Source organism: Uranotaenia lowii, chromosome 2 (assembly GCF_029784155.1).
Source record: "Uranotaenia lowii strain MFRU-FL chromosome 2, ASM2978415v1, whole genome shotgun sequence".
Lineage (NCBI taxonomy): Eukaryota > Metazoa > Arthropoda > Insecta > Diptera > Culicidae > Uranotaenia > Uranotaenia lowii.
This window is the reverse complement of record NC_073692.1, coordinates 64,118,374-64,130,385: the sequence shown is the minus strand read 5'-3', so window position 1 is coordinate 64,130,385 and position 12,012 is coordinate 64,118,374. Positions and strand designations below refer to the sequence as shown.

At 37.8% G+C, this 12,012-nt stretch overlaps 1 protein-coding gene across 1 annotated transcript in view; it reads left to right on the top strand.

Moving 5' to 3' along the window:
• LOC129744854 (facilitated trehalose transporter Tret1-like) overlaps positions 1-12,012 on the top strand; it is an 84,247-nt gene that overhangs the window by 65,241 nt on the left and 6,994 nt on the right. Inside the window, exons 4-6 of the mRNA XM_055737593.1 lie at positions 2,726-3,146; positions 11,077-11,423; positions 11,493-11,953. Coding sequence (XP_055593568.1) covers positions 2,726-3,146; positions 11,077-11,423; positions 11,493-11,953 — 1,229 coding nt within the window. The remainder of the gene's footprint in view (positions 1-2,725; positions 3,147-11,076; positions 11,424-11,492; positions 11,954-12,012) is intronic.

Genomic DNA, 12,012 nt, shown 5'->3' with positions numbered 1-12,012 from the left:
GTCATTTTTGTCATTTTTGTCATTTTTGTCATTTTTGTCATTTTTGTCATTTTTGTCATTTTTGTCATTTTTGTCGTTTTTGTCATTTTTGTCATTTTTGTCATTTTTGTCATTTTTGTCATTTTTGTCATTTTTGTCATTTTTGTCATTTTTGTCATTTTTGTCATTTTTGTCATTTTTGTCATTTTTGTCATTTTTGTCATTTTTGTCATTTTTGTCATTTTTGTCATTTTTGTCATTTTTGTCATTTTTGTCATTTTTGTCATTTTTGTCATTTTTGTCATTTTTGTCATTTTTGTCATTTTTGTCATTTTTGTCATTTTTGTCATTTTTGTCATTTTTGTCATTTTTGTCATTTTTGTCATTTTTGTCATTTTTGTCATTTTTGTCATTTTTGTCATTTTTGTCATTTTTGTCATTTTTGTCATTTTTGTCATTTTTGTCATTTTTGTCATTTTTGTCATTTTTGTCATTTTTGTCATTTTTGTCATTTTTGTCATTTTTGTCATTTTTGTCATTTTTGTCATTTTTGTCATTTTTGTCATTTTTGTCATTTTTGTCATTTTTGTCATTTTTGTCATTTTTGTCATTTTTGTCATTTTTGTCATTTTTGTCATTTTTGTCATTTTTGTCATTTTTGTCATTTTTGTCATTTTTGTCATTTTTGTCATTTTTGTCATTTTTGTCATTTTTGTCATTTTTGTCATTTTTGTCATTTTTGTCATTTTTGTCATTTTTGTCATTTTTGTCATTTTTGTCATTTTTGTCATTTTTGTCATTTTTGTCATTTTTGTCATTTTTGTCATTTTTGTCATTTTTGTCATTTTTGTCATTTTTGTCATTTTTGTCATTTTTGTCATTTTTGTCATTTTTGTCATTTTTGTCATTTTTGTCATTTTTGTCATTTTTGTCATTTTTGTCATTTTTGTCATTTTTGTCATTTTTGTCATTTTTGTCATTTTTGTCATTTTTGTCATTTTTGTCATTTTTGTCATTTTTGTCATTTGACCTAACGTTCATCGGCTGATTGACCTTCGGCTGAAAAGCCCTGGGCCTAACGACTTTCTTACCCAGTCTCATTTGTTGATACTTTTTTAGAAAGAAATATAAGAAAATTCCTTGCAAATTGAGTTTGTTCTTAAAAAATATATAATTTAGTTCCCGTGGAGAGCACCTAGATGCTCTTTGAACGTAAAGTAAAGCTTAGTTCTTTTAGAAATGGGACACTTTCATTTGCTCATAGCTCGATTAATGGTTATCGGATATTCAAAATTTTGACAGCATTTTGTTGCCTGTAAAAAGTACTACTCGACCAATTTTTTTCAAAATTTAAAACTTACGCGTTTTTGAGATATGCACGATGCAAGAAAAAAAGGATAAAATTATTTTGCACAGTTTCCTTTAAAATTCGTCATTATCAAATTGTTAGCTGACAAAACCGTTGATTATTCAAAGAATTACTAAGTTTTTGTGGCGGATAAGTATGCAAACACTGTCAATAATGTCCACAAAGTTCAAATCAAGCATTGGAGTGAAGCACATGATTGGCAACTACGGTTGAGGGTAATCTGGGAAGTCAAGTCTCATACCAGTATTTTTAATTTTCAATAAGCGAAAAACTAAGAGTAGATCGCTAAAATGTCCAAAAAAATTTTCTCCGATAAGCTGAAAGTGTTGCCTAATGAAGACTCATTCAAAATCCAACCTCAAACAACCATTTTTTGCTAGTTCCAGAGCTCATAAGCTGTAAAGCCGGCACCGAGGCTATGGGACAAATGATTTCTGATGAACGACAAAACTTATGAAATACCCTATTTCCAGCGTTCGAATTCTATACCGTATTTGCTCGTTGCAAGATCCCGAGTATATTAAAGTATGTAGTTGCTGGTTATTTTGTATAAAATTATGATGATTTGCCAAAATTCTGCTCCTGCGAAAAAAAAAACAATAATTTTCAAAACGAAACTTTGATTTTCGCTGTTTTTGAAAGCCTTAAAAGAGTATTTTGTATGTACCATCCACAACCTACGATTTATACTAACCGATTTTTCTTCAAGTTCAATGTTATGATGGTTTTACTTCGTTATTGTCAGATTTTGGCAGAAGAAATTCCATTAAAAACGTTCAAAAATGAGGTCCAAAATAATCAAATTTGTTCAATTCAAAACAACTGTATCCACTAAAATGCTTCCAGTTTCTTTTAAAAGAGAAGTATTGGACCGAAAAGTATCAGAAATTGAAGAAGGAAGGTTAAGCCACCTAAAATATAGATTTGACGAAGTATAAGTTGGAAAAACAGATCAATACCATGACTGAAAAAAGTGTGCGCCGGCCAATGGGAGATACCAAGAATAAAATAGAAATTTCTCTAACAAAAAAGGATAAATAATTTTTTTGAAATTTTTTCATGAAATATCATAACATAACTTTCATTTTCTTCATAGAAAGTATTTCGATCAAACGTTTGGTTTTTGAGATACACGCATTCGTAACTGTCCCATTTCTAAAAGAACTAAGCTTTAACAGAAAAAAACCAATGCCCAAACTTCGCCTAAATCCACATGCCCAGAACCACAATCTCACCGGAAGGCTCCGGTATCAATCGGACAGTTAATCTAGACCGGAAATTAAAATTGTTCCTCCCTAAAATGTACACCCTTCAATTAAGTTTAACTAAAATGTCTCGCATCTCGCTTCCGTTCCTTTCCGTCTTCCATATTCGCAGGTGCCCTGTTCGGGGGAATGTTCGGCGGCGTGGCCATGCAGTACGGCCGGAAACGAGTGCTGGCACTGATGTCGTTGCCATTTTCGCTCTCCTGGATTCTGACCGTGTTCGCCAAATCGGTCGAAACGATGTTCTTCACCGCTTTCGTCGGCGGCTTCTGCTGTGCCATCGTGTCAACCGTGACCCAGGTCTACATCAGCGAAATTTCCTCCCCGGACATCCGGGGCTTCCTGAGTGCGATCCAGAAAATTGCCGGCCACATGGGGATGCTCATCTCCTACCTGCTGGGAGCGTACCTGGACTGGCGGCAGCTGGCGATGCTCGTCTCGGTGGCGCCCATTATGCTCTTCATATCTGTGATCTATATACCGGAAACGCCGAGCTTCTTAGTGCTTAGGGGTTGCGACGATGAAGCCCATCGGTGAGTACGAAGGAAAAAAAAATGACAGCCTTACACTTTCCACTGTTTTCCACTGACTATAGCTTTATTTGATATGCTTGTTAACATAATTCCGCATTTCCTAGTTTGCATAGGGAAGAAATGGGGGGAAATTTATGGGCGAGTAAGTCTCATATGGGTGAGAAAAAAAAAGTATTTCCCTTCTTGATTATAGAGTGGTATAACATTATTTTTTTATCAATTTTCTTTCAAACCCGTATCCACTATTCGCTGGTCCTGGCCCTTGAATATTAAGATTATACATTAAATGATGAAAAATGTCTGTAAAAGGTGATCTTTTTCTGACGGGAAGAAATTATCACAAGAAAGACTAAGCAAACTAAAGAAGGTCCTTTATAGCTCACTCCACGATCTTTGAAACTGAAACAATAATGTGGGATCAGGAATAAAGTTCCAGATTCAGTAAAAGGGATCAGAATCCGCACTAGGATTTGGGATTAGTATCAGGACCAAAATTCAAAATCATGATCCAGGATCAACAGAGTTCAGGATCAGCGTCCGGGATCCTGGATCACAATTATTGGAATTCAGGAAAAGGATCGGAATCAGAATCCTAGATGATTTTCATAATCTCCGATATTAATCCGATAGCTAGATTTAAGATCTTGATCGAGGTTGAAGTCCAGAATAAAGGATCAGAAGCTGGGTTCAGAACCCAGGTGCAGAATGAAGATCAGGATCTAGGATCTTTATCTATATATATAAAAAGCAATTTCTGTATGTTTGTTTGTTTGTTTGTTTGTTTGTTTGTTTGTTTGTCCTCTATAGACTCAGCCGTCTTAAGAGCTAGAGGTCTGAAATTTGGCATGGATGCTCATTAGGACCAGGAAAGATGAAAAATGTTTTCAGATTTTTGGATGACCCCTTCTGAAAGGGGTCGTCCATACAAGACAAATATTGTTTTCGCGATATTGACGTTACTTTTCGTCGGATCATGTTGAAAATTTGCACATGAGTGTTTTGAAAGACGAGTAATCGATTTCAGGTGTCAAATTTTGTGTAAGGGGTCGGCCAAAGGGGTCGTCCATATTAACTGTTCGCTGTTTTTGCGATATTGACGCTATTATACATCGAATTCAGGTGAAAATTGGTACACGATAGTTTTGAGTGACGTGCATTCGATTTGAAGTATCAAATTTAGTGTAAGGGGCCGGCGAAAGGGGTCGTCCATATTAGATTTTCAGTATCTTAGTAATATTGACGTTTTTGTACATCGGATTGGGATGAAAATTTGGACATAGGAGTTATTAGGGACAAACAACTGATTTCACTTATCCAAACTAAAATCAGGGGTCGTCCAAAGGGGTCGTCCATGTTATCTTTTCACTGTTTATGCGATATTGTCGTTATTATACATAGGATTCAGACGAAAATTGGTACACAAGAGTTTTGAGAGACGAGAAATGAATTTCAGGTATTAAGTTCAGTGTAAGGGGCCAGCAAAGGGGGTCGTCCATATTAACCTTTCAATATTTCTGCAATATCGTCGTTATTATACATCGGATTGGGATGAAAATTGGCACACGGTAGTTTTCAGAGACGGTTAATCGATTTCAGATTTCAAATGTTGCCAGGGGTCGACGAAAGGGGTCGTCCATGTAATTAAATTTTTCACGGTTTTTTGCAATATTGACGTTATTATACAATGGATTGCTTTGAAAATTTGCACACGGGAGTTTTGAGGGAAGGGTAATCGATTCCAGATATCAAAGATTGTATAAGAGGCCACCGAAAGAGGTTTAGCGTTGTTATGCAACGATTGAGTCGAAATTTATACACGGGGTATTTGGCACGGTCAATTGATTCCTGATTTCAAATTTATCAGCAGACAACAGACAAAGTAATCGTCCAATATTTTTGCAATTATTACATAACAATGAATTCAGAAGTGCATCTGGAAAATGCTTGGCAATTGACATTCATACAAACTGTTCATAACATATTCCAAGTTGAAAGCGAAACGGAGTTCGCATGGGATCAGCTAGTTAATTATAAACCTTTATACTGTACCTCGATCTGACCTAAAGAGATCTAGATCTAAGTCTAGGATACAGAATCAAGTTCCGGAAGTATTCTAAAGGGTCTGAAATATTTATCTCGATCACGTTTCATAGGATCAGGGTTTAGGATTTCGAATAAGGGGCTTGTGATATAGTTCAAATGGAAGTCAGTTGCCTCCTGAGCCGATGTCCACGAGTTTGAGCCCAAGAGTAAACATCGAACACTGTTGTACCGGGAAAGTTTTTCAATAACTGTCCGCCAACTGCAACATTGATATAAATTCGCGGATGCCATAAAATTGGTAAAACGACTATAATCGAAACAAAAAAAAATCGAATCAGGATCAGGATGAAGATTCGGAATGAGTTTCGATATCGTGATCATGATCCGAGGTTAGCTTTAGGATATGGGATCAGAGTCCAGAACTAGTAACAACGATCTGAATCAGGAATCAAGTAACAGAATCAGAACTCTGGCATCAGGATCTTGATAAGGATTTTGGTTCAAGGTAGGGATCAGATAGAGGTGATAGACAAAAACTGACAAATGATTCAAATTTAAGACGCACAAATCACCCAAAATCAGTTTTTAAAACATTAACACCCACACCCTCTTTTATCAGAAAAACAATCCACAATTCCAGATCAAAATCCGAAATAAGGATCCAGAATCTGAAATCAGGGATTTGGATCAGGTATCGAGTGCTGGATACAGGATCTTGATTCGAGGCCCAGTATTTAGGAGCGGAATAAGGGATCCACAGTACGGAATGAAGATCACAATCAGCATCAGGATCGGGTTCATGATCCGGTATTAAAATTTAAGATCGGCGTTAGGGTTCGAGATTCATGATCAAGATCAGAATCCATGAATTTCTAGGGTACGTTCGGCGTTCAGTCTTTCGATCGAGGATTACAACAATTTTTTATATGGTCTTTGTCAACGTTTTGAATTTTTAACAATTCTTCCTCAAGGAAATCAAATGAAGCATAAAAGCATAAAACATGTTTCGCGTGACTCAAATATTGTAATAATTGTTCACTTACCCGAACATTCGTGCTGTAGTCACAAGCAAATGCGCTCCTAAAGCGTTGATCGATCGTCGGTTTCTAGCTATAAAATTTTAAGGAGGTGATAAGGAAAGCGTAAGACTTACGTACCCAAAACTAAGGATCGGCCTGGACGGATCCAAAATGATCACCAGAATCTAAGATTCGGTTTCAGAATGAAGGTTCAGTATAAGGATCCAGGATAAAGTATCATACAAAGATTCATCATAAACAGAGATCAGGTTAAGACCATAATGCGTGATCAAGATTCAAGTTTTAGGATCAGTATAACGGTTCAATTCAAGTATCAGAATTAGGACTAGAATCAGAAATCATGATCCGTACCAGAATTTTGCATGAAGGTCCGGAATCCTGACGGAATCCGGTATCACGATCCTGGATAGTTATCAGAATCTAGAATCATGGTACAGGAATGAAATTCAGAATCAGAATCTAGATCAATGTCCAGAATTCTATCAATCTACGAGAAGCTGACAGCAGTTGACCCAACGAAAGGATCTGGTCCTGACGACATTTCTCCTGCGGCTCTGAAACATTGCGCCGCATCTGTAGCTACCCCAACTTGCAGTATTTTAAATCGATCACTTAACGAAAGGACGTTTCCTAGTGCTTAGAAGGTCGCAGCCATTTCTCCGATTTATAAATCAGGCAGTGCTCCTCACGTCGAAAACTACGGCCCAATCTCAATCCTGAACTCAATTTCAATTTTTTTTAAAATTTTTAATGCAGTATCAATTGTATGCTGACATAAAACCTCTTATCTCAGAGTCTCAGCATGAGTTCGTAAAGTAACGGTCTACGGTGACGAATTTGATGTGTTACGTTAGTTTCCTGAGCAATAGTCTGGAGAAAGATTGTCAAGTGGATTCAGTCTATATTGACTCTTCAAAAGCGTTTGACCGTGTCCCGCTCAAAATTTTTCTTGCAAAGATGGATCGCCTAGTTTTCCAGCTTGGCCCTTTGATTGGATTGCCTCATATCTATTGCATCGACAGGCTTTGACGAAAATTAGAAATTCATGATCACGAATTTTTTACACCCCATCTGGAGTACCACAGGGAAGTCACCTTGGTCTCCTTCTGTTCATCGTTTTCGTGAATGACCTATGTTATAGTTTTCAATCCGACACTCTGCTTTATGCTGATGACCTGAAGTTGTTCAGAAGAATTAGAAGTGCCGTTGACTATCTGGCCTTACAAAACGACATCAGCAGATTAGAAGATTGGTGCCGCTTGAATGGGATGACGGCAAACGCCAAAAAATGTAAGATAGCCAACTTCACTCGTGCACGTAACACAGTCAACTTCGAATATCAATTTTCGGGATCAACATTGGAGAATGTCAAGTCCATTCTCGACCTGGGAGTGAAAATTGACAACAAACTTACATTTACTGAACACATCGCAATCACGTCTGCGAAGGGTTTTGCTGCATTAGAATTTTCACGTCGTAGCACGAAACACTTCGACGATGTCTTTGTTCTGAAAGCAGTGTAATGCTCTTCGGTTCGTAGCATTATGGAATTCGCCGCTCAGTTATGGGGTCCTACTTAGAGTACACACTGCTACCGACTTGAACGTGTCCAGCGAAGCTTCGTTAGGTAGGGGAACATGCTCTATTATGCCCCACCTAAGGGATTCGCTGATTTGCTCTGTATTCCACGTACATTTTGTGTTAAAAACGAGTGATGATGGCTAAAAATCAGTTGGGAATTGAGTAAAATTGACCAATGAGAGAACTGGAAACTATTGTCACTGGCAACAATTTGAACGCTATGAGAGCAAAATCTTGGGCTCTCTTGCATTCTTTCTACATATACGAATAAGGTGTCGTATAACGCCCAATTGATGTAGTCTTCGTCGCTTTAGAAAGAAATGAAATTTATGTATGTATATAGCCTCCAATTTGGTAGGTAAATGCTATTTTTTCAACTTACAAACGATTTTTCTATAATGTATATGGAACTCATATCAAAACAGCATAAGAATACAGCTGCAAAAATGTATGCTGGGATGATTCAGAAGAAAGAAAAAAAACGATGTTAATTAATGATAATGCTTAGGGAACGACGCAAGATGAATGTGATTCCGTACGATGGTAGTTGGAAACATCTCAAAACTTTATGAGTATTTATCTGCAATACACTGAAGCAAACTTGCTTTCAAGTTTGTTTTTTTTTTTTCATAAAATAATCCATCGAAAGGGCTGCAGATGAATTTTGTAGTCCAAAGAGCATTCGATCCAATTCATATCTTTTTTGGAAACTTTTTTTTATATCTTTGTATAACTTGAGATAAGCAGAATCATCATAATTTCAATATTTCTTAATGTTATGTAGAGAATTCAAGACGAGGCAGTTGCTAATACTTCCGAAAAAACTGGATCTAAAGTCTGCTTCATTTAATATTGGAACAAATTCTTTTGCTCATTGTGGCGCTCCTAGTGGACGGATTTGGAAACTTTTTTCACCCACGTGTCGGAAAATTCATTACCTTTCACTATGTATTTATGCCATAACACCAAACGATAGCATTTTGTAAACAACTGCCATGGAAGCCGAACGGAGAGATCAAATTGTGCACAGTTTTCTTGAAAATCCATTGTTGTCGGCATCGAAGCTAGCTAAACAGCTTAAAATGCCCAGAAATACCGTATGGCGTGTTATCAAGCAGTACAAGGAAACATTGACGACGGCTCGGAAGCCGCATTCGAAGCGTCGGAGTAGAACTGTCGACCGGAAACTGCGTGGGAAAGTCATCAAGGCCGTCAAGAGGAATCCCAATCTTTCAGACCGCGATTTGGCCAATAAGTTCCAGGCCGCTCACAGTACGGTGCGACGAATTCGTCTCCGGGAAGGAATAAGGTCATTCCGAGCCAGCAAACAGCCAAATCGGACGCTGAAGCAGAACAATGTGGCCAGAATCCGTGCTCGAAAGCTGTACGACCAAGTGCTGACCAAGTTCGACGGATGTAAAGTCTGCTTCATTTAATATTGGAACACAAACAATTGCGTGTAGTTCAGTCATTTATTAACGAATTCATAATTTGTTTTTCATACAAATGTAGCATTTTCTTTACTCTTTCATAAAAAAAATTAAAAAAAATATTCATTGCTGTTTCGAAGAAATTCTCGTACTCGTACTCGTAAGAAAACTGTGCACAATTTGATCTCTCCGTTCGGCTTCCATGGCGGTTGTTTACAAAATGCTATCGTTTGGTGTTATGACATAAATACATAGTGAAAGGTAATGAATTTCCCGACACGTGGGTGAAAAAAGTTTCCAAATCCGTCCACTAGGAGCGCCACAATGAGCAAAAGAATTTGTTCCAATATTAAATGAAGCAGACTTTATCATCCCTTGAACGATTGCAGTGTAGTTTTGCTGGCAAAACGGCATTCGTATAAATTCATATTTTGCTTGTTACTCTTTGAAAAATTCAGAATACATCTTGTTTCAAAAGAAATCACTCGTCTAAATTTGATATAAAGGAGTCCTATTACTCTACACCTTGAGATAAAGACATCTTGGAGAGTCTGTAGGATCATATTGAAATCTAGGATTGAAGATCCGTTGGGATCATAATCCAGCTCAGAGATTTAAGTCCGAAATCAGAATCTAGGTCCAGGTGCGTTCCTGGTCCAGAATCAAGATTAAGAATAAAATGTAGAATCAGGATTCGAATCAAGATTCAAAATCCATAATCAGGTTTTGGGATCAGGAGGAGGATCAGAATGCCGAATCCAGATTCAAAATCAACAATTGGGATTGAGATCAAAACTTAGGACAAACATTTGAAATCTAGATCAGAGTCCAGAATCCGGAATCAGTATCAGAAGTTAGGTTCCAGAATCCCACTTCATGACCCAGCTTTGAGATTCATGATAAGCATCCTGGATCGTAATCCAGCAGCAGGATTTGGAATAATAATCCACGAATCAAGATGAGGTTTAACACCCAGATTCGGAATCATGATCCTGGACCAGAATTTCTATCAAGAATTCAAAATTATTCTTCAGGGTTCAGGATTAAGATCAAAATTCAGGATTTGGATCGTAATCGTGATTGGAAACACAATAAGAAAAATAATCACAATTAGGTTTTATATCAAGATCTGATTCCGGATTCAGATTCAAATTCAGGGTAAGGTCTCAGGTCAAGGTTGGAATCTGAATCAAGACCAAATATCGCTATATGATCAGTATAAGGATTCAGATCAGGATAGAGATTCAAAATATCGTCCAGATACTTTATTTATTTGAAATTGTTTTTTTTATTTATTTTGTGCAGCACACAAAATTGCACTGTGCATTTAGTAATTGTGGATTGTGAGCTGCCAAAGCAGTATAAATCCTACTATTTTTATACATGCAAATCGTTTTTCAGACAAACTTTGGTCGGATAACTTTTACTGCAAAACTTAGCACCAAATCCAACTTATAATGCAACAGACAATAGTTTAGTGAAGTAAACACGTTGAAAAATTAAGTGAAGTTAGCACTGAAATTTACTGCATTTACTTTTATGTTCTGAGGTTATTTTTAAAACCAATTGCAGGACGATACATTAAAGAAAAACAGAAACAAGGAAAGAGAATAGATAGTCCGGTTTGAATATTAAAAGAAGATATTGTTTTAAATAGTAAAACGCCATTGGAAAACGATCTAATTAAGCTTTTTAACTGTTTCAACAAGCAATATTTGGATATGTTTTTTTTTTATTTGGAATTCTTTTAATCAACTCAATTCACAATCTCAGAACAATTGATACCGCGCATCTTAGAACGTAGCTTATCAATTTTTTCGCTTCTTCCATCCACAGTTCCCTCCAATGGCTTCGGGGTCCACATAAAAACGTAGAGATAGAACTCGACACAATCCGATCGAACGTACGTACATCGAGAATCAACCTGCTGAATCGAATGACATCCCGGGGCAGCAACGGTGCCAATCAACAGCAATTGCCAACGCATTGCCAGCATCCGACCGGCAGCACCCAGAGTCGACTTGGAACGGTGAGCCGGCTGCCGGAAATCGTCCGCAACTGGCAGCTACCGCGGGTCTCCTTCGACGCCATCGCCGGAAATGTGAAGGCCGTCATGCGAAATGCCCGACTTGTCAAGCCCGTATCGATCACCTGTGGCCTTATGATCTTCCAGCGATTCACCGGTGGGTTTGCTTGATGGTTGACTAGTGTTTGTAAAGGTGTCTGACTTAGGGTTTGTTTCATGATTTCAGGTGCCAACTCGTTCAACTTCTACGCGGTGACCATCTTCAGCAAAACGTTTGCCGGAATGAATCCCCATGGTGCAGCCATTGCCGTCGGGTTTGTGCAGCTGCTTGCATCCATGTTGTCCGGATTGCTGATCGATACGGTTGGTCGAATACCTTTGCTGATTGTGAGTTCGGTGTTTATGTCACTCGCGTTGGCTAGCTTTGGATCGTTCGTGTACTACGGACAGACCAATAAAATGTTGGCAAACATTGAACCGGATGTTCCGGCTGGAAGTAACGACTGGATTCCGCTGTTGTGTGTGCTGGTGTTTACTGTTGCCTTTTCGTTGGGCATTTCACCCATTTCGTGGCTTCTGGTGGGCGAACTGTTCCCGCTTGAGTATCGAGGCATCGGAAGTTCGATTGCTACCAGCTTCAGCTACTTTTGTGCTTTCCTCGGCGTTAAAACCTTTATGGACTTTCAGGTGAGATTACTACTTCTTGACTTATGGTATGATCAAGCATCTAAACAACTAATTCTAAT